The sequence below is a fragment of the Colossoma macropomum genome, unplaced genomic scaffold, assembly GCF_904425465.1.
Source record: "Colossoma macropomum unplaced genomic scaffold, Colossoma_macropomum, whole genome shotgun sequence".
Taxonomy (NCBI): domain Eukaryota; kingdom Metazoa; phylum Chordata; class Actinopteri; order Characiformes; family Serrasalmidae; genus Colossoma; species Colossoma macropomum.
The window spans coordinates 14,202,418-14,222,605 of record NW_023494786.1 but is presented as its reverse complement, the minus strand read 5'-3'; the positions used below and the strand labels follow the sequence as shown (position 1 = coordinate 14,222,605).

Sequence of the window (20,188 nt, the reverse complement as noted above, 5' to 3'; positions counted from 1 at the left end):
CGTGCAAACCTCACCCTCACAACCTGACCCCACTGATACTACTGCTGTTGCTGCATGAACTATTCAAAATTATTCACTTGAACCAATCAATCATTCAAACTAATTCAAATTAATCAATCACCCATTGACTGTGTTTTTCCTCTTTTTCTTTTGCCGAGTTGAACAGCTGCCCATCCTGCTGCTGATGCTGCTGCCTCTGCTGCCTTGATCGGGTGCCACTGCTCACCGTGCAAACCTCACCCTCACAACCTGACCCCACTGATGCTGCTGCTTCTGCTGCATGAACTGAACTATTCAAATTAATTTTTTCCTTCACGTTTTACCCTGTTTTTTTTGTACTATAATACTTTATACTAACAATGTTTACTATCCGGTGTCGACCAGAGGAGGATGGGTTCCCCTTCTGAGTCCTGGTTCCTCTCAAGGTTTCTTCCTGTTTCTCTGAGGGAGTTTTTCCTTGCCACTGTCGCCACTGGCTTGCTCATGGGGGCTCGAACCCGGACTTCTTTTTGTAATGCTCATTTCCTTGTAAAGCTGCTTTGTGACAACACCTGTTGTAAAAAGCGCTATATAAATAAACTTTACTTACTTACTTACATACACACAATCAGTAATCAAAAACTTAAAGGAAAGAAAGTAATGTTTATAGTACAAAAACAGTCTTCAGGGTGAATCTCAAATTGCTGTCAAAGTTAACAAATGTTGGGTATATGAGAAGATGACCAAATGCTGGATGTACGTGACCCTGTTTAACTATGAAAAAAAAAAAAAAACCTGTGCTACATTTTAACACCTCACTCCTCCCTACATAGAAGTGGATAGTTTAACAGTAAAATAAAGTAAAAAAAAAAACCTATTGTGGCCATGTGGCCTTCTCATTAAAGGTGAATTAACAGTTATGATCAGTTTCATTTTTAAACTCAAAAGAAATGTTTTTTTCAGTTTTTCAGATTTGTAACAAGCATTTTGAAAAATGAAAAAGTAAGGAGTAAAAAGTATGTTTAGAAATGTAACTGCACAAGTATTCAATTTCAATAATACTCGAGTAAAGTATAAACCTCCCAAAATAATACTTAAGTATAAAACGTACAATTTCTGTAATTATTTTTCATTTCTGGTTGTAGTTTAGCCTCATAGCTACAAACCTGAGCTCTGATAGGATCCAGTGGGTAAAGCTGGTTGGTTCTTCTAAGAAAAAAAAAAATTGGACAGTGGAAAACAAAGAAAAGAGAGAAGGAAAAAATGGGAAAAAAATTAATCTGGAGAAAAGCCAAGCATGAAGAACAGTGTGGCTTCTTCGCTAAAGGCGTTGGAAGTTAAGAAGCTCTTGCTCTTTATCTACTAAACAGGTAATTATTTCACATAGCACTTCTGAAGCTAACAAAGTAAAACAACCACTAGCGTTAGGCAGCACACAGATACTTGGCAAGGCATTGTAGGGAATAATAAAATGAGGGGCTGTATTTGGCTGTTTAGTTTCAAAACAATTATCTTCCTCAAAATCGTTGACCCCTCCTTTAATTGACTAAAGCAGCTTCTCAAACCTTGATACATGTTAAGCATGGTTGGCCAGGTTTGTCCACTAAGTCATAAGTAATGAGATGTAATTAGTGCTGGCCATAAAGATACAGTGTGTGGCTGGGCCAGATGTTGCAGTGTCAGATGCTGATAGCATTGAAGCCTGGGGACATACAGCAGCAACCAAAGGCCCACAGGCCAGGAGGAGGTTCCAGCAGCCAGGCAGGAAGGCATAAAAGCCCCAGTGCCCCCCTCATCAGGCAGCTCCAGAGAGGGAACACACACGGCTGCATTTGGAAGTGTAATGAGCTCGGTGGCACTGCTGCTGGGCGAACGCGGAAAGGCATCAAATGCTTTTTTACTCTCTCTCCTGGTCACATGCCCTCGAGGGAGAGACGGTGTTTGTCTCTATCCCTCCCTCCCTCTCTTTCTCTCAAGACGCTTCGCAGCTCGGTGCAGATGATAATGTCCACGCATGAATTTTGCATCATTCCTTTTGATCAGGGCTTAGAACAATCCTGATAGTGTCACACAGATGAGTGCTGCAGAGAGGAGAGGAGCTTCAGCCTGGAAAACTGCAGTTACACTGCATACTGTACTTTAGTTCACAGGAGAAAAGTATTCAGAGGCCATTTGAACTCTGCTTTCTCGCTCACAGAAAGCACAGTCAGGTTTAAAATTAGATGGATTTTTAGTATGATATTTATGTAAAGTGTAACTTGTGTTTTATAGAAGTGCACGGCCTATCAAAAGTTTGGGGACACCTAAGCTGCAGCCAAAAATAGCATGCGACCCCTCTAAATAGCATGTCAAAGTACTACAACTACATTAGTGCACTACAAGTGCATTCATTAGTGTAGTATGTGAAGTAGGATGTGTTTTCAGCCGCAGCCGTAGTGTCAGCCTCAAGACGCTCCACCCACACGAACATGGAAAGTCTGATTTTTATTTGACATTAAGAAGGCCTCAATTATCGAGTATCAAGTTGTCACTTGCAATTCTGACTGGCTATCTTTATGTGCATCCCACACTGGGTTTAATCTGTCTGAAGGGAAACAAACTTTTGCAAGTAGTGCACCGTGATGATCTCAGAACAAGATATAGGCAATGCATTGAAAAATATATTGCGAAGTTCACAGCTCACAGTTCATGTGCTGCAAAGTTATTGTAGAGTTTTCTTGGAAGAATTCAGTAGCTGTTAAATGATGCGGTATCACGTTTTTCCACACATTCCACTTTGTTCCTCATAGATGTGTTTTTTTTTAAGGATGTACATTTATACTGGAATTATATTAGTATTGGCAGATAATTGCTTAAGCATTTTTATCAGCATTGGTCAGATGTTAAAATTAGGATGTTATTTCAAACCAAGATTTGATGATGGCTTTACTGCACTCTGGAAGAGCAAAATGTTTGGGCAATGCTGGGATACAGTGCTAACATTTCAGTATTTTATTCATTTTACTGCATGCATAACCCTAAACAAATACACATCAGCCCTGTTTGAATTCTTTTTTAACTTGCCCTCAACCTGTTTGACTCACCACTCGGATATCCATCACACCCATGTTACACAAGTGGCCACTCATGGCAGAAGGGGAGGAGATAATAGTGAGGAGTGGATTATTTAAACGGAATGCACTCACTATTGGCGGGTTAGCCTCAGTGAGCTAATCTGCTAGCCATGCAAACTATTTGCAAATCAAAACTGTTTTTTTAAGAAGTTTGAGCATAACATACATAACGTGAATAATTGCTTTGTCTGGCTATAAACTTGGAGTAGAACCACACTGCAGTGCCTTTCTTTTTGTTTTTGTTACCCATGTAGCCTTTAACATGCTAACAAGCTAGCTATCAGAGGTAAGTGAAGAGGGTTGTATCAGCAGTCATGTATAACAGATGGAGTAGTTTGTAACTTAAAGCCCAGCAAATCGTATGTTACGGTTTTGAAATGTTCAGCATTTCAAAGTAAGTTAGCTTATTGCTGTAGCTTATAAACAGCTTTGTCCCCCATTATTTTTGGGGTTTAGAGGAAAATGTGTCAGGTCACAATGATTTCTGGGTAGGTTCTTCTGCTAAAGTTGTCACTGGTGTTCGCTCGATTCCTCGCCCCTCCAAGGGTTCATCTAACACCTTTCTTTTGAGCAAAAGAAGTAATGGAACAGCCCTTAAAAAGGATTCCCCCAAAGGGAAATGACAAGTGGACGAGGGCTTGTGTGGTGATAGGGGAGTTATATTTTCTTTGTAGTGCTTATCCAGCTAGCTATGGGCCCAGTTTCTGCATTTTATAAATGTACATGTATCAGCATCTGCAGATATGTAGGCCTATAAGGAAAACATTGGAAATTGGGGGTTTAAAAAGGGAATTGCACCAGTTTGCAGTGATTTTCGCTGTTGAAGTCCACACTTGGTCTCTTTCTCCTCCTAGATTTTATCTAATAAACTTCACCTGTGCTAATGAAGTAACGTAACAGCCCATAAGCCGGTGCCGAGGGGAAATGGCGAGGGTAAGTGGACGAGGTCATGTTAAAACTGCTACTGAAATGGGCGGCTAAGGCACCAGACTCTTTGACAGTAGGCAGTATTCTTGCTTGCAAGACCAGGAAACACCAAACCTTTCAAAATGTTTTCAATAGATTCACACATTTTCTTTGTTGGTTTGCAATAAAATGACATACTTTAAACACAGATCTAAATAAAGCAGTTTAAATTTAGCAAAAACTGCAAAACTGACTGAACTGCTGACAAAAGCAATATCTTAGGAAAATTACCAACTTAAACACATTTTATCCCCTTGTGACTCCAGCACTTAAACCTTTCATGTGTTTAAGCCACTTTTAGGCCGAAAGATTTTGAATCTGTGAAAACTGTCAAGTCATTATTTAGGAGAGGTGTAACGATGTACATTTTCAGGCTTGATTCTCAGTCGCATTTATCAATAAACTGTGGTGACAATGTCTCACTGCTACAGAGCTCTAAATATGTACTACAGAGATTGGTTTGCTTTTTAACAGTGAAAGCCTGAAAAATCGCAACCCCTACAATTCATGAGTAAAAAGCTCAGTCATTTGAATGTGGGTATGTGTATGGAATAAACCCCTCCACGCCATCCATTTCACTCTGAGAGGACACACCCAGATAACTAGTTTTGATCAGCGACAGTGGTTTCCAAGAAAGATGAAATGAGAGACCCTCAGACAAAGGCGTAGCAGCAATAAGGTTTTTAAATTTCAGTACGCTGTCATTTTCAAACAATTGTTACACACTTATTTAGGCAAAACCTACTCTTCATACCAAGGAAGACACTTTGTAGAACACTATTTCCTAGTGAAAAGTGCTAAAAATGTCAAAAAAAAAGGTGAAGTGCCCCCAAACTTTTGACAAAAAGTGTACAGATTAACCCAGCTGTAGTATTCTAGTAGAGTAGTTTTACTGAGTTAACTTTCCTGATTTACATGATTATTGAAGGGCGTCTCACATCACTACTGGTTTTTGTAATAGTGAGCACTCATGTCTATACCTAACCTCAGGCAAAAGAACAACTAGTTCAGATTTACTTACAGTCAGTCTCTCTCTCTTTCTCTCTGGGTCTCGTCCCATTCTGCCCCTCCATACCTCTTAGACTGACCTTCTTTAAGGTATTATGGTCTTCAAAGTTGAAAAACAGAAGTAAAAAAAGAAACATCTAAAATCATCCACTGGCTGATCAGGGACAGGCAGAAAAATATGTGTGTGTGTGTGTGTGTGTGTGTTACTAAGGCTGAGAGTGCTTTTTATCTTTCTCCTGCAGAAGACCTCATAAAGAGCTACATTGAACAAAACACATCAAACATAGCTTGAGCCTAATGTTCTCTGAGAGCTCCACACATTGTTGTCCCTTTTTGCACTGATGAACACAAACACACTTCACCTAGTTCCTTCCTTGAGAGATGAGAGCCTTGAAGCAGGAGATATAGGACATACAGGACACAGCTAATACGAGGTACAACATGCTGGTGTGGAGGGAAAAAAAAGTACAAATCTGATCCAGTTCTGTAATTCTGCTTATAGCACATCATCACGTAGGACAAATTAGATGAGCAGTAGTCACACATAGACTAACATTAACATAAGAACAGTGAGCTAGCTAAGTATTACCAAGAATTCCAATATCCTTAAAGTTTGTCTATTTCCTTTTCTCAGTATCAGCTTCTTGACTGCTGCACATATTTTCAGACTCACAGTGTCGAGTTCTCAGTGGAAGGATGGACAGAAACACCTGTGGATTTTTCAGATCTGCATCAAGAGTGGAGCTTGATTTACTCCTCTTTCTCAAAGATTAAAGCTTTTTTAATGCTGTTTATCTAATGGGGATCCTTTTGGTGGTCTATCGGGCCTTGCACGGTTAATAGGAGTCCCATTTAATAATAAGTGGATCATTTCATATCTAATATCCTCAGAAACAGCTCCTAAAAACGAATAACATGTACTTTATGGAGGCTGTGACAGGAAGTTGAACAAATTAATGGTGGTTCTGGCTTCTGCATATTTCTGTATTTCTTACTGTAGGGTGATGGAGTGTTAAAGCAGTCTGAGTGCAGCACTAGAAGAGGGCCATATTCAATTAAATTCTTTTTTTATTTAAAAGCTTAGTAGTTTTGAAGAAAAGAAACTCGGGTCAGTTTCAATATCAGCAGGTTCAGTGAAGTTTAGTTATCAGTACTGGAAAATGAAAAGAGGAGTCATGCCATCTCTTGCACTGTATGAACTGCTTTTTTTATGTGGACTCTACTTATGCAGTCAGAGTGAAGATAAATATCACCTCTTGTTTTTTGTGTACACAGTTTGAGAATAATGGAATGTTTTCTGGTTTGTGTCATCCTAAGTGAACCTTAAGTTAACAATAAAGTAATTTAAGTTAGAATTTAATCCCATGTGTACAACGATTACACTGAGAGTATGTATATCATCACATCCTCATGTGGTTTGTGTTGGAGTTTCGAACTTCTCTGACGAAATGTTTTGTTTAGATGTTTTGGCAGTGTGTTTTGTGTCATTGTCATGCTATGCTGTTAACTATCCAGGGTCAACAGTGCAAGAAAAATGCTCACAAGTGCAACCAGAATTTTTATTCTGAAGCCAGAACAGATTCTGACCTGGATAGCCTAATGTTACCACTCCATCATGCAAGAACACAAATGTACAGATTTTTTCCAACTATGTGTGCCGCTGGCCTCGAATGCTACTATATTTGCATGTCACAAGAAGCCTTACTAACCTGCAAAACAGTAACCTGCTTAATAACAAACTCGCTAAATAACCAACCTGCATAGCCGTCAAGTTTCACTTCTTTTTTTGCAGTTTGCATAGTTTGTAGGCAGGCTATAACAACCACTGTGTCAGAGCTGCTTCTGAAATTAAAATGCTGACTGCTAAATTAAACATCCTCTCTGGCTGATAGGAGGAATAAAGAAAAAAGAGGGAATAAGAAAGTTCATATCAAGTTTGTGCCCATACATTTTTCATAGACTTTTTGGCAAAAAAGCTTTCCATAGAACCCTGACTTATCATAATATACACCGACCGGCCACTTCATTAAGTACACCTCCTTGTATCTACTTTTAACTTAACTCCCTTTCATTCTGTTCTCCAATGGTCAGGACCCCCACAGGACCACCACAGAGCAGGCATTATTTGGGTGGTGGATCATTCTCATCACTGCAGTGACACAGATGTGTTAATGTGTGTGTTGCGCTGGTGTGAGTGGATCAGACACAGCAGTGCTGCTGGAGTTTTTAAACACCTCAGTGTCACTGCTGGACTGAGAATAGCCCACCAACCAAAAATATCCAGCCAACAGCGTCCTGTGGGCAGCGTCCTGTGACCGCTGTTTAAGGACCGTCTCTGACTTTACATCTACAAGTGGACCAACAAGGTAGGAGTGTCTAATAGAGTGGACAGTGAGTTGACACATCGTTTGAAAACTCCAGCAGCACTGCCGTGTCTGATTCACTCAGACCAGCACAACACACACTAACAAACCACCACCACGTCAGTGTCACTACAGTGCTGAGAATGATCCACCACCCGAATAATACCTGCTTTGTGGGGGTCCTGACCATTGAAGAACAGGGTAAAAGGGGGCTAACAAAGTATGCAGAGAAACAGATGGACTACAGTCTGTAATTGTAGAACTGTAAAGTGCACCTATATGGTAAATGGGCCTGATAAAGGGGACAAAAGAGTGTGAACTTAATGAAGTGGCCGGTCGGTGTATTAGTTCACTTATAAGGTGAGCTCATATTCATCTTTCAATCATTAATACAAACTGTTTAAAATACTGACTGAACTGTCCCAGTACTTTTGGAGAACAGTGCACCATGTGTTAAAATATGTGAAAGACAAAAATGCACATTTTCAGAACTAAGAAGCCAACTGTTAATAAAATGCTCTCTTTTCGTGAGTCTTTTGAGGGGATATTCCACCCCTTTAGGGTTATTCATTTTCGAGAATGTTACATGGACAAACACCAGTAATCAGTCTTCATTATGGATGCTTATATTCTTGTTTCAGTTTGACTGCACAGGTGATAACTGCATTGTTATTAGCTATAATACATACTATAAATAACCATACTGTAATTGGCCATGCATCTAGAATACTTCTCAATTAATGAAGATAATTTATTAATTAATTACTCATTAGATCAGAGGTATTCAGACTTTTCCTCCTGAGGCCTGCTTGCCAATTTTTGGAAAACTTTGGGAACCCCTCAACTAAAACAAGCTTATCAATACACAAACTACTACAGTATATGTATGAGGAAAATCAGGTCAAATCATCCCATTTGTCCAGAACGTTTATTGTCTATTATTAACTGGCTAACAAAATAAGATCTAAATTAAAAAATAATTAAACTTTAAAAATAATTGTATTTTAAATAAAAAGCAGCACATGACAATGAGAGCTTCATAAAAAACAGTTTTATGACAAAGTTGTTCAAATATTCATTTTTTCTACCTCAACTCTCCCCCACACCCCCCACTGCAATTCCTACATGCCCCAGTAGGAGGGCCCACCCCACAGTTTGAATACCTCTGCATCAATCCTTTATTGATCTGAATTAGGCAGGGAAACAATGATATATCACGTTACACTGATGTTCTTCATCCTCCACTTAGAAACAAACTGCAGAGAATGCAGATATTTGTCTCTGTATTGCTGTAATAGTAGGAGTATACAGTAAGTAATCTCTTAAAACTCAATTCGTCTACACAGTAAGGGTCTGTTTGAGATCCCTGTTAAAATTCAGACAGACACACTTTCCATTTATCAATACACCACAAATACTGTGTAAGATTAAACATTGATTATTTTATTGGGAAGGTCCATCATACTCCAAAAGATCATTACAAGATCTGTTTTTAATGGAACTTCTGGGACTGTTTGTTGCAAGTACTGATTTTCACGGCACACAACTGAGCTTTAGATTAATAGAGGCATTCATTCAGGTCATCAGCTGTTGGCTATTGCTTGTATCTATTTGTAGGTAAATATGACTTGTGATTTGAAAGTTACCTTTTGCAGTTGTCAGGGAGCATGCTGCTGATTTTTAGAGCTGAAAGCACACTGTTCTGTGAGTGAGGTCTAGGAAAGGGTAAAGGAGTCATCTTATCCACTCTTCTCTTCAGCCTGTACTGATCGGGCTGACAGTAGCCTGAAGCTGTTCTGTATACTGCATAGAAAAGTCTTCACTTTCTTTGCTTTGGAAATCAGCTTCTAAAAAAAACAACACTGTAAATGCAGACTATGTACACTGAGTGTCCAGTTTATTAGCTACACTCTTAAAAAATGGTTCCTCAAGGGTTCTCTAAAAAGACAATGGTTCTATATAGAACAATGAATGCTCAAAAAATCATTTGCAAGCCTAAAGTTTTTTTTTTTTTGCATGGTGAAATAGTTTTTCAGATTGGGGGAAAATGTGTTGTAAACAGTTCTATGTAGAAACTTTTTGAAAAAGGTTCTTCTGTTGTTAAAGCTTGACATCGTAATAATGGCAGAACCCTTTTTGGTGCTTTATAGAACCCCTTTCAAAAAGGTTCTATATACAAACATTTACTACAAATTCTCCATCAAATTTCATGCTTGCCAACAGTTAAGAGTGTTCATGGTTCTGTTTAGAACCAATGTCTGTACTAGAAAACCCTTAAAGAATCTTTTTTAAGAGTGTACACCTGTCTTGTAGCTATTTTCATTGGCCATTTTATCAGAAACAGCTATAGTTATATGCAAAATTTGTTCGGATGAAATGATCCAAACAAATGATGAAATGGTCTGCACAAATGATCAGCCCCCATTTCTACCCCATCCATCACTGGAGAGGGACTACCACAGCACCACCACTCATCAGATATTTAAGTGGTGGACCACTCGCAGCACCAACATATGTCTGTGCAGTAGTACGTCTGTGTGTTTGCAGGCACAGCAGGTGTTGCTGGGATGTTTAAAAACCTCAATCCTATAGCTGGGTTGAAAATAACCCAACAGCCAAAAATATCCAGCTAACAGTAGTCCTGTGGTCAGAAACTGACCACTAATGAAGTGCTAGAGCAGTGATCTCCAACTCTTGTCCTGGAGATGGCTTTTCTGCAGAGCCTAGTTCTAACCACAATTTGCCACCCCTGCTCCAGCTAATCAACCTCTTCCCAAGTCCCTGATTGGCTGGATCAGATGTATAGAGTTAAGGCAGGGCTTAGTGGATACAGGTTGCAACTAAACTCTGCAAGAAAGTAGATCTACAGGAGGAGGGTTGCTGACCACTGGGCTAGAGGACGACTGACAAATAGTGCATGAAAAAAAGATGAGCTACAGTCTTAATGTTTACAGTAAGTCAACAGTGTTAAAAAACTCTGCAACACTGCTGTGCCTGAAACACAATACCAGTGCAGCACACTAACATGCCACTACCTAGTCTTGCAGGGTCAATTGTGACCTTGTAACAAGTTTAGGGACAACCAGAGCCAGTATACATGGAGCCTGGCCACTTCCTATTTCTCCCATTATACCAAAAACATGACTGCAGAAAGCTAGATGGTGCCTGTAAGCCAGTCCTCAATGAATGGTGGTGAATGGAGCTAAATGGCTAAAAACAACCAACAACACATTACTCGTCATGCTGTGACTTCCTTTTTATGCTGTTGAAAAAAATGTGCATTTTTCTGTACAAAGATGATTAAGCATTCACAAGCTATTTTTTGCACAAAAGCTCCTTAGGAAACCATTTGTTTTGACCTTGCTCAGAGGAGTGCTGTAGAGTCTGATAAACCCAGAAGACAATAATGAGTGCCAAGTATCCTCATTACAAATTTTTTGGGGACAATTTGGTAAACTTTTGGTGCTTACAAGGGTATGCCCTCTCTAAAAGGGCCATCGCCAAATTTCTTTAGTCCATACTATTTAAACATCCAGAGTACAATCGATAATACGAACAAAACAAGCTAGATATCCAAACACTATCATTAGCTAAAGGAACTGTTTTTCTCTTGCAAGAGGTAATGTTTTTGTGTTTTCTGCATGTGACTTTTCCGCATGAGTTTTTTTGGGGGGTGGAGCTTTTTGAGCCATACTAACTTATGTTGCATTCTAGGGCTACTGACAGGTTTGTTGTACATTGGCCAATACAAAGAAGCACATCATCCTCAGATGTTCTCATTAAGAGATCATGTCTGGTCCCGCGAGACTAGCCACTACCAGTGTCGCTGTCACTGTTATGCTGAGAATCTTCCACCACCTAATAGCAGGTCAGTGGTGGTCCAATGGCAGCCCCTTTCCACTGAAGAATGGGGTAGAGGGTGGATGACAAATTGTGAAGCAACAGATACAGTCAGCAAATGTAAATTGACAATGTGCACCTATATGGGATGTGTTTCTGATAAAATGGGCAATAAGTGTAGGTAAGTTAGCGGTACCAAAAACTGGCAACTGTTTATGCTCCGTCATACAGTAGCTGTGCACTAACTTCTCTTTGGATAGAGGGCATGATGTGCAAGATGGAGGGCCTCGAGCTCTAAAACCATAAAGACTACCATTTTTGTATCCGTCGTGTTCCCTGTTGCATAGACGATAAAAAGAGAGGGCTTAACCAACCACACTCTCCATTCTCAAAGCAAACAACAACATGAAAGCATGCGCTTTAAGGAGAAAAAAAACATACTGAAAGCCAAAACCCCACAAACCCTCTGGAAATGTTAAGCAACAGCGCATGGGCCGATGTGCATATTTATGACTGGAAGGGGGAAAGAAAAGGATTTTGTAAAGAAAAAAAACTCTTTTGAAAGAAAAGGATTTTTCCCTTCATGGGGAAAATCAGAGATGGAGAGCAAGTAAATAAAGAAAAGAAGCATACTGAAGCAAGTCTAAAACAATCACCATCATTTATTTACAATATATTAAACCATAATGGAAAAAGAATTATTACTTATAACAAGTGGTCATTTATTCAATAAAGAAAATAAACATGAACTATTTTGAAAGCTAGGATGAATCATACAGATTTATATATATTCATATTAATGTGTACAGCCAGCAGTGTTATTTTTTTTTGCTTTGTGTTTTTTTTTATGAGCCAGCAACATCATAAAACACACGCTTGTCATATTAAAATTAATATTGACTGCATAGAAAAGAGGATGAAGTCATTGACCTGTGCACAGTCCATAAAGCCATGTAAAAAGCATGTGAAGGCTCCCTTCGAAATCAAAGAGAAGCAATGAGTCTTTCATCCTCATGCTGTTGTAAAAATGGTGTGCATTTGGCAGCTTGGCGCAATTCATTAATGCTAGTTCATAAATACTACGATGAAAGCAACATAATACAGTGAAGCAACAATAGAAATCAAAGGAGCTTGTTTTTCGTCTGCTTTAAGTGCACCTCTAACGTGTATCAAAGTCATTCAGTAAGGCTGAAAATACTGCTGAATCCAACTTGACAACATGCTTAAGGAAAGTAGGATTTCACAGCATCGGTTCAATTCATGAGCTCATGTTCTGTGTGTGTTGTGTTTAGCTGTATTGTAACAAACTAAAAGCCTTCACAGCTGTTAATAGCTGTGTGTTTTCCAGTATCAGGCCACTGTAATAGTGGAGCAAATCGAGAAAGAAATCACCAAACTGCACCAAACTCAGGATCAAGTACATTCCCTTTGAAAATTCAGAATGTATGCTATGAACAAGAAACAGGAGCATTAAAACAATGGCAAAAGAGAACAAAAACAACAAAAGATTTGCCTGTACTAAAAAGGGAATTTTCCACCCACTTTCCACCCAAAATCCCTACATAATTAAATGATCAAGGTGTGAACAAAGTCATTCAGGCGGTTTGACATGAAATGTTCAATTCTAGAGAAACTTAAGTCAGGATTGTTCACAGTGGTGGTGACTGGAACCAGATGCTCAAAGCCATTAATGCATTTAATGTTGTTTAATGCCTTTAAAAGCTGCCTCACAAAGTTATTACATGAAATGGTTTCGGTGTTTATGCCTGATGTCTGAGACATTGATTTACGCCTGCAGAAGGCAGAAGTGGAGGTTGGGAATTACAGAGACTTTGATAAGAATCACAACAAACTAAGTATATTCTCTGAAGAAGACATGATGATGGACATGCGACTCTTTGGTGAGACATCGGCAAACTCAATGCAATATCATAAGAAATACTTTAAGCCAAAGTGAAACAGTGTAATCAGATGGCTTTGAAATTGCAGTTATAAAAGGTATGAAATAGTTTTGAGATAAGATTTTTACTAACTCCATTCATGGTCAAGAGGTACATGCAGGGCATTTTGAGGCATTGTGTGTTGTCAGCTTTACATATAAAAACTCAAAAGACATATACAGATTCAGTGATCATTTTGCATAGCACATAAAATGTCATTTTGCCCCTTGGTTCATATCACCACCACTGTAAATTGGAATCAGTTTCTCTACAATACACAATTTCAAATTAAAACACCGAATGATTCTGTTTACATCTCAACAACTGAATCATGCAGATTTTTTTTTAAAAATGGTGGAATTTAGTTCAGTTGAAATCCACAAGACAAAACATATGTTGAAAAAAGCTGGCCCAGAACTCAATGTCCTCAAGCACAGCTTGGTATTTGCTTGGGCAAATCACTTCTGTCCTTTCAAACCACATCAAAACACAGTGACGACAGAGGCAGAAGAGGGTCTGCTTCCATCAGACAGCCGGGCAGGGCACTGTAAGAGCGGCGCACCAGACAAAGAAGAGCCGGGAGGTTCGGGAAGCTGTGAGAGTGTGTGAGAAGTGTGCCCACAGCTGTGGAGAGCAGAGCTTAAATCAATGGACCTCTCCCTCATCTCCCCTTAAGTCAAGCAAGAAGCACTAAAAACCTACAAACATGCTTGCAATAAAGGCTTTTTTTTGGTAGAACAAAATGTCCATTTTCATATTGTTTTATGAAGCGCAAAAAGGACACAACCCCCCGACTTAGCACTAGCAAACTAAATCCCACTTCTTTGGCTCAGCTTGACTTGTGCTGGAGGCTGGTCAAGCACGGAAGGACTCACGGGGCATTTTACTAGGCCTTGGTGCAACTGGCTTGGAAGTAGTAGGGGGATGGAGATGAAGCCAGTCCAACGAAAGAGAAAATGTACTGAACAGTGCTGAGTCTTTGATACTCAATGGCATAAGTACCCCATAATGAGTCGCACAAATAGAAGTAACAACAAATGCAATAAGAGTAATAATAAGGAGTGAAGGCTGTATCCTTGCAGACAGTGCAGTGAAGAAGGATCATAACACAGTGAGTTCCATCATACTCCTGTTCTGAAGATTCTCAGAGCCTGCCATTTGCATCAAGGCTCAAGAGGGACATCAATACTGAGAGGCAAGAACGTTCCAAAGTGTATGCATGTGCTGTGTTTGTGTACGTGTGTGGGATCACTACGCTGTGGTCTCGGACCGCTTGCCCTCGCTGTCGTTTAGGTAGCTGCTGCAGGAGTATCTAGAGCGGTAGGAGCTCCTGCCTTCTTCTTTCTCCTCCTCCTCTTCTTCCTCGTCAGATCTGTCGAGGCAGAAGCGTCTTCGGCCAGATGGGGGGCTGGAGATTAAAGAGTCTTTGATTAGAACCACGACAAAAAAAATACAAAAGTATATTCTCAGAAGGAGACATGATGACTGACATGCAACTCTTCAGTGAGATATCAACAAACTCCTGTCATGCTGTAAGTCAAAGTGAAACACTAATCAGATGCATGGCATTTAAAAAGATATGAAAAAAAACTGTCCACAAAAGTTAAGTATACTTTTACACAGTCCTTTTAAAACCACCTTCATGTTGCATGATAACTACTCAAAATCACACCAGCAAAATTACCATATAAATGAACTGTGCGCTCAAATTTCACAGGAGCAAATATATGGCTAATATCTCTCCCTCAACAAAAAGTCAGAGATAACTTTGTGTCACCATGGCTAATCTTTTCCTGGACAAAAATCCATCAAGCTTTAGGTTAATTGCTGCCTTTCTTGAACATGCGGGTGAGCTGGGCAGATCAATGGTCTGTTTTAATTATGTCTAAATTAAAATACCGGAGGGGAAATCTATGGTTGCTTCTGAATTGACTTCACTTACTCCACCGTTATTTTGTATTGGGGTAATTAATCACAAAGACATTTCAACAAATGATGCATCAACAGTTCCCCTTTCTGGCTAAATCTAAATAAGCACAAAAGCAATTACCCGATCCTTCAGAAAGACTTGTGAGTCATGATAAAACAGAGGAGTACTTTTGTTTCTTTTAGACACATTCATGCATATACACAGCAAACCATTAACTGGAGGCGTGATATAAATAAATTAAAACTGAACTTCCGTTCATTGGACATACTGGAACATACTGTGAAACTGTAATGAATTGTCGCAGTAAAAGGTGATGGTGTGTTTTCAGGAGAGAACAATTTTGGGGTTAGTTCAACACCATGCTTGCAATAGTCTTCACTCCAAACCAGGCAACACCTACTGCCAGATTCAGTCACTGTCAGCTCTGTACAGATACTTCATCATCACGCTATCCACGTTCTTCTTCCTCTTCTTCTCCTCCTTCTTGCTGAGTGGTGGAGGTGCTTCAGAAGGCCCTCCAGGCTCTCTCTCCTCTTCAGAGGCTGAAGCATTCCTACCAGGGGCTTTCTTGATGCTACTGGTGCTTCGATATGAGATGGTGGAAGCCCCAGAGCTGGAATCTGACTCAGAGCTGGACCCCGAATCTTCAGAGGAGGAAGATGAGGACTGCTTCTTGGATTTTTTCTTTTTCTTTCCCTTCTTCTTGGAACTCTTCTTCCTGTATTCGTCTTCGGACGAGTCTGAGCTGTGGCTCTTCTTCTTCTTGCTCTTCTTGCTGCTGCGGCTGCGGCTGCTGCGACTACTGCGACTACTGCGACTACTGCGACTGCTCAAGCTGCTGCTGGAGCGTCTGCAGTCCACAGCAGAGGCAGAGCGGCGCAGGCTGGAGGAGCTTCGGCTGCTTTCCCTGCCGCTCCTCACGCTCTTCCTGTCGTCGTCTTGCTCTTCCTCGGCCTGTCCCTCAGAGTCTTCCAGGCTGCTGCGCTTGAATGTGATGGGCTTGAAGTTTAGCACTTCATTGATGGCTGCCTCCAGGTCCGGGTCCAGATAGTTGCGGTGGCTGACCGGCTTGAGGTCCGACGTGTCCTGTGATACCGAGTCAGTGTCCCGAGATCGTGGAGGTACGGAGAGGCTACGGCCAGCAGAAGAACGAGAACTGAACGCCACGCTGAGGGAATCATCGTCCATGTCAAACTCGCTGAGGCGGCAGCTGCGGGACAGGGATATGCGGGAATCTGCACGGCTTAGGCTGCCAGGGCTGCGGCGGCTCAAGCCCGGGCTTAGGGCTGAGCCATATTCACTTTGAAAGTCATCCATCCGGGACATGCTTCGGCGCCGGCTCAGGGGGCTGATGGCGCTCACGCTGGACTTTACATCATCCAGGTCCAGGTCCAGGTTTGTGCAGCGGGTAGATGCTCGACTGGGTCCAACAGAGGACACAACTGACTCCTTGTCAAATTCAGACCAGCGGCTGTCCATGCCCTTCCTGGCCCTGCTGGCTGCCTCAGAGTAAGCCTGTGAGATAACAGATCCTCTATCGTCCAGATCGTTTCCCTTCCTCCACGAGCTCACAGAGTAGGAGTCATCCTGGACATCCTTGGCCTTGCTCTTGCGGAAGGATGTGAGTTCCTGAGAGTCACCCTGCTCCTTGAGGGTATTAAAGAGAGAGCTCTCGTCTCCTTTGCCGCCGATAGAGTCCTTCAAAGAGGAGCGTTTCCTATAGCTGAGGGAACTCATCACAGATACAGGCCTGCTCTGCTCTACCTCTTTACCTTCTTTGCCATTCTCTTTCCACTGTTTTCCCTCTTTGGCATCAACGTTTGTGGCATATCTAGATGAGGGGGTGGTGACAGGAGAGGAGGAGTGCACAGCAAAGACAGACAAATGGAACAAAGGAGGAAATAGGGTAGAAATAAAAGATGAGTTATAAACTTAAAAGGAAAAGATGATATTTACAAAGAGATGGATCTTCAAAGCAGCATTCAGCCCAGAATTAGCTGTTTAATATGTGTGACTCCTTATAGTAAAGACATTGTTAATTTAATATGTTAACTTTAATACTGTGCTACAAAACAAGGACTTTTATCATGACGTTTTGGGTTGTCTATCTAGGTTTGCTCCTTGTCAGAAAGACAAGATACATGGCTGTTGATTGACCAACAGCACATGTCCGAAAAGTGCTGGTTTTATTCCTACAAAATGTACTTACAGAAAGGAATCACACACATTCAAAAATGGTCTTGGGTTGAATCTTCCTTTAAAGCATAACCTCAGTTAGTAGCAATGGGGGACAGAACAGAAAGTTTGTGAAAACTGAGAAATCATGAGGATTTATCTAAGAACAGAAATCAAAATGCATTAAAGAGAAAAGAGAAAAAAAATTCAGATGGGATCTAATTTACTATGTGCAAAATCAATGACCTGGGCTCTGTATTGGCATTAAACATAAAGATCCGTTTCAGACAAAAATCACTCGGCTAATTGTGCAATAAGAGAGGCTCACGCTACTATACCACACTTTAATTGTCTTTACATAATGATTTATACTCATAAAAGTCCTGGAGAAATTATAAAGAAATGCTGGCTTGAGCCCAGATCCTGGGGCAAATGTTCTATGGGGAGCATGATTAAAAGGAATTTAAAGCTCCAAAGTTTTTAAAAGTTGTGAGGGGCTCAAGAGAGAGGCTTAAATCTTCTGGAAAAGAGACAAATGCAGGGCAATCGAAGCTGTCAGCCAGCAGGCTCAATCTATTAATCTCTGGGAGAGGGGCGCAGGTAGGCATGCCAGCTGGCCAACAGGCACGTCGATAAATCTGCCAAGGAGGCCAGTGCCTCTAAAGAAGCCTCTGTCATCAAACTAGCAGCAATGAGAATAAGTGTGAGAAGGGAGAGAGAGAGAGAGAGAGAGAGAGAGAGAGAGAGAGAGAGAGAGAGAGAGAGAGAGAGAGAGACAAAGATACGAGAACGAGCGAGAGATTGGGGAGAGAATGAAAAAAGAGAGAGAAATGAAGAGAAAAAAGAAAGAAGAAAGGTAGGCATGAAGAGGGACAGAAAAAGAGGGAAGAATAAAGAGAGCAAAACAGAGAAGCACAGAGAGAGAGAGATGGAGTGAAAAAGTAAAAAAGAGAAATGGAGAGGAAAAAAGCATGAGGTGATGAGAAAAGAAAGAGAAACAGAAAGTGAGAGGAAGGAGGGAAACATGCAGAGAGAGGGAGACAGAGAGAGCAAGAGAGACATGGAAAAAAGAGAGATAGCGAGACACTATAGCAGCAGGTAGTAAAATCTCCCTCAGAGCACTAATACTGTTTTCTCAGCCTGTTTTATCTGCATGGTGTGTGGTGTGTGGGGGTTGAACTGAAGGATTCGGTGGCCAAGCGGGCAGGAGCGGTCACAGTACTGACCTTGAACTCTTCAGGCTGCCGTCGTCTGACAGGTTCTTGGCGGAGCTCTTGTTCTTAGAGAGCCATGACTTCACCCCATCCACACGGCCCTCCACTTCAGAGCCTGAATCAGAGTCTCCCTCGCTGAGAGGAAGGAGAGCAGATAGAGAGCGTCAGAGGCGGAACAAAAGCAGATTGGCCATGGACTGTTAGTCTAGTGATAGGGGACAAACAAAGCGCTCTATAGCACAGACACAGCAGCACTGACACATGCGCTGAAACAGAAGAGACCCCACAGCTCCAACGCCATTCTCTGTGTGTTAGTGAGCACTCAGACTCTCGTCCCTCTATTAGCTGCCCCTGGACAGACACTGTGAGCTTATCTGAGTGGACTGGGTCTGCACGCACAAAGCCGAACCAGGAGAGAGGAAAGCATTTAAACAGGACCTGATAAATATTAGAAGGGCTTCACGATTTTTTATGTCCTTATCTAACCAAAATAGCTTTTAACCTCAGGATAATAAATTAAACGGAGGCTTTGGGGCACAATTGCCGTCCTTCTAAATGACAGCAAAATGGTGGCTGATAGCTATTTAAGAGTAGAATTATGGGCTGCCAGAGGTCTATAAAAGACCAAAAAAATAAAAACCCAAAAGCTTTTAACACTTCAAAGCTTTCTGCACAGCTGCTGATAAAGAGTACTCTGCTCATCTCACATTACCAAAGAAACCATCATCTTAACTATTTTAACCCATAACTTCAACTTCAAATCGGCATAACTCTGCACTGTCCACACTGTAAGTAAGATATCAAAAGAACATCAAATTTACGCAATTTAAATTTTCAATGGACCAAATTCTACATTTTTTGGTATTTCATGTCTCCCCTGGGGACCACCTATGGCATTTATGTGGATTTATGTACCAAAAACAGTTGTAATTCATTTGTAAATCTCATTTTGTCTCTCTGTCTTCAACACACTGTTCTGTTATAGTGCCTTTAAGACTGATATATGTAACTGGGCTCTGTTGCGATTGACTGCCCTGTACTGTGCCTCATTCACAAAACTGTTTGGGCTGAAATACTCCTTTAAACATCAACACAGATATATATACACATGCTCTGGCTTTCATGACTCTTGTTAAAAAAACGGCATATTTGGCTTTCCATGATATAATTTTTTTGTAAGTTTGCTTCTTTAAATTTGCACTGGAGAAATTAAGCTGACCAGTAATGTAACTCTTTTCATCCAAAATGTTTTTGGATGACAGATCTCAAATAAATTAACCTCCTAGCATAAAACTTTTGTATAAAACAAAAGAAGCAAACACTGGACAACAAACATGTCTTGGCTGATCAACTACATTTTGTATAAATTTGATTTTTGTCAAACAATTCCTTTAATTACTTGGAATGGCAGATCATAAAAACAAAGTCTATTTTAACCCTCTACTGCACGCATTGTGAAAGCAATATAAAAAAAATATATATTTAATTCACTTTTCTTGCATAAATTGGTCCTTGATGTATTTTTTCCAGCTTAATTATTAACTTTAAAAACATAAAATGTGTGTAGGGGTCCTTTTGGAGTATGTTGCCTTGAAGCAATGCTGTGCGACAATGGGAAGAAACGGAGACATGTTTCTTCAAGTGGTGAGACCTGGCTTGC

The 20,188-nt window shown here is 40.7% G+C and overlaps 1 protein-coding gene across 11 annotated transcripts in view; it reads right to left on the bottom strand.

The window, feature by feature from the left end:
* Positions 1-13,559: 13,559 nt before the first annotated feature.
* The window catches only part of myo18ab (myosin XVIIIAb), a 141,676-nt gene continuing 135,047 nt past the window's right edge, over positions 13,560-20,188 (bottom strand). For 8 of the 11 annotated variants that reach the window (XM_036561477.1, XM_036561485.1, XM_036561433.1 and 5 more), the window contains 3 exons: positions 18,541-18,663; positions 15,540-16,970; positions 14,497-14,617 (listed from right to left, as the gene is read on the bottom strand). In XM_036561477.1, the coding sequence (XP_036417370.1) occupies positions 15,548-16,970; positions 18,541-18,663 (1,546 nt within the window). In that variant the 3' untranslated portion in view covers positions 14,497-14,617; positions 15,540-15,547. Of the gene's footprint in view, positions 14,618-15,539; positions 16,971-18,540; positions 18,664-20,188 lie in introns of all 11 variants that reach the window. The other 3 variants (XM_036561521.1, XM_036561495.1, XM_036561504.1) reach the window with 1 other exon arrangement.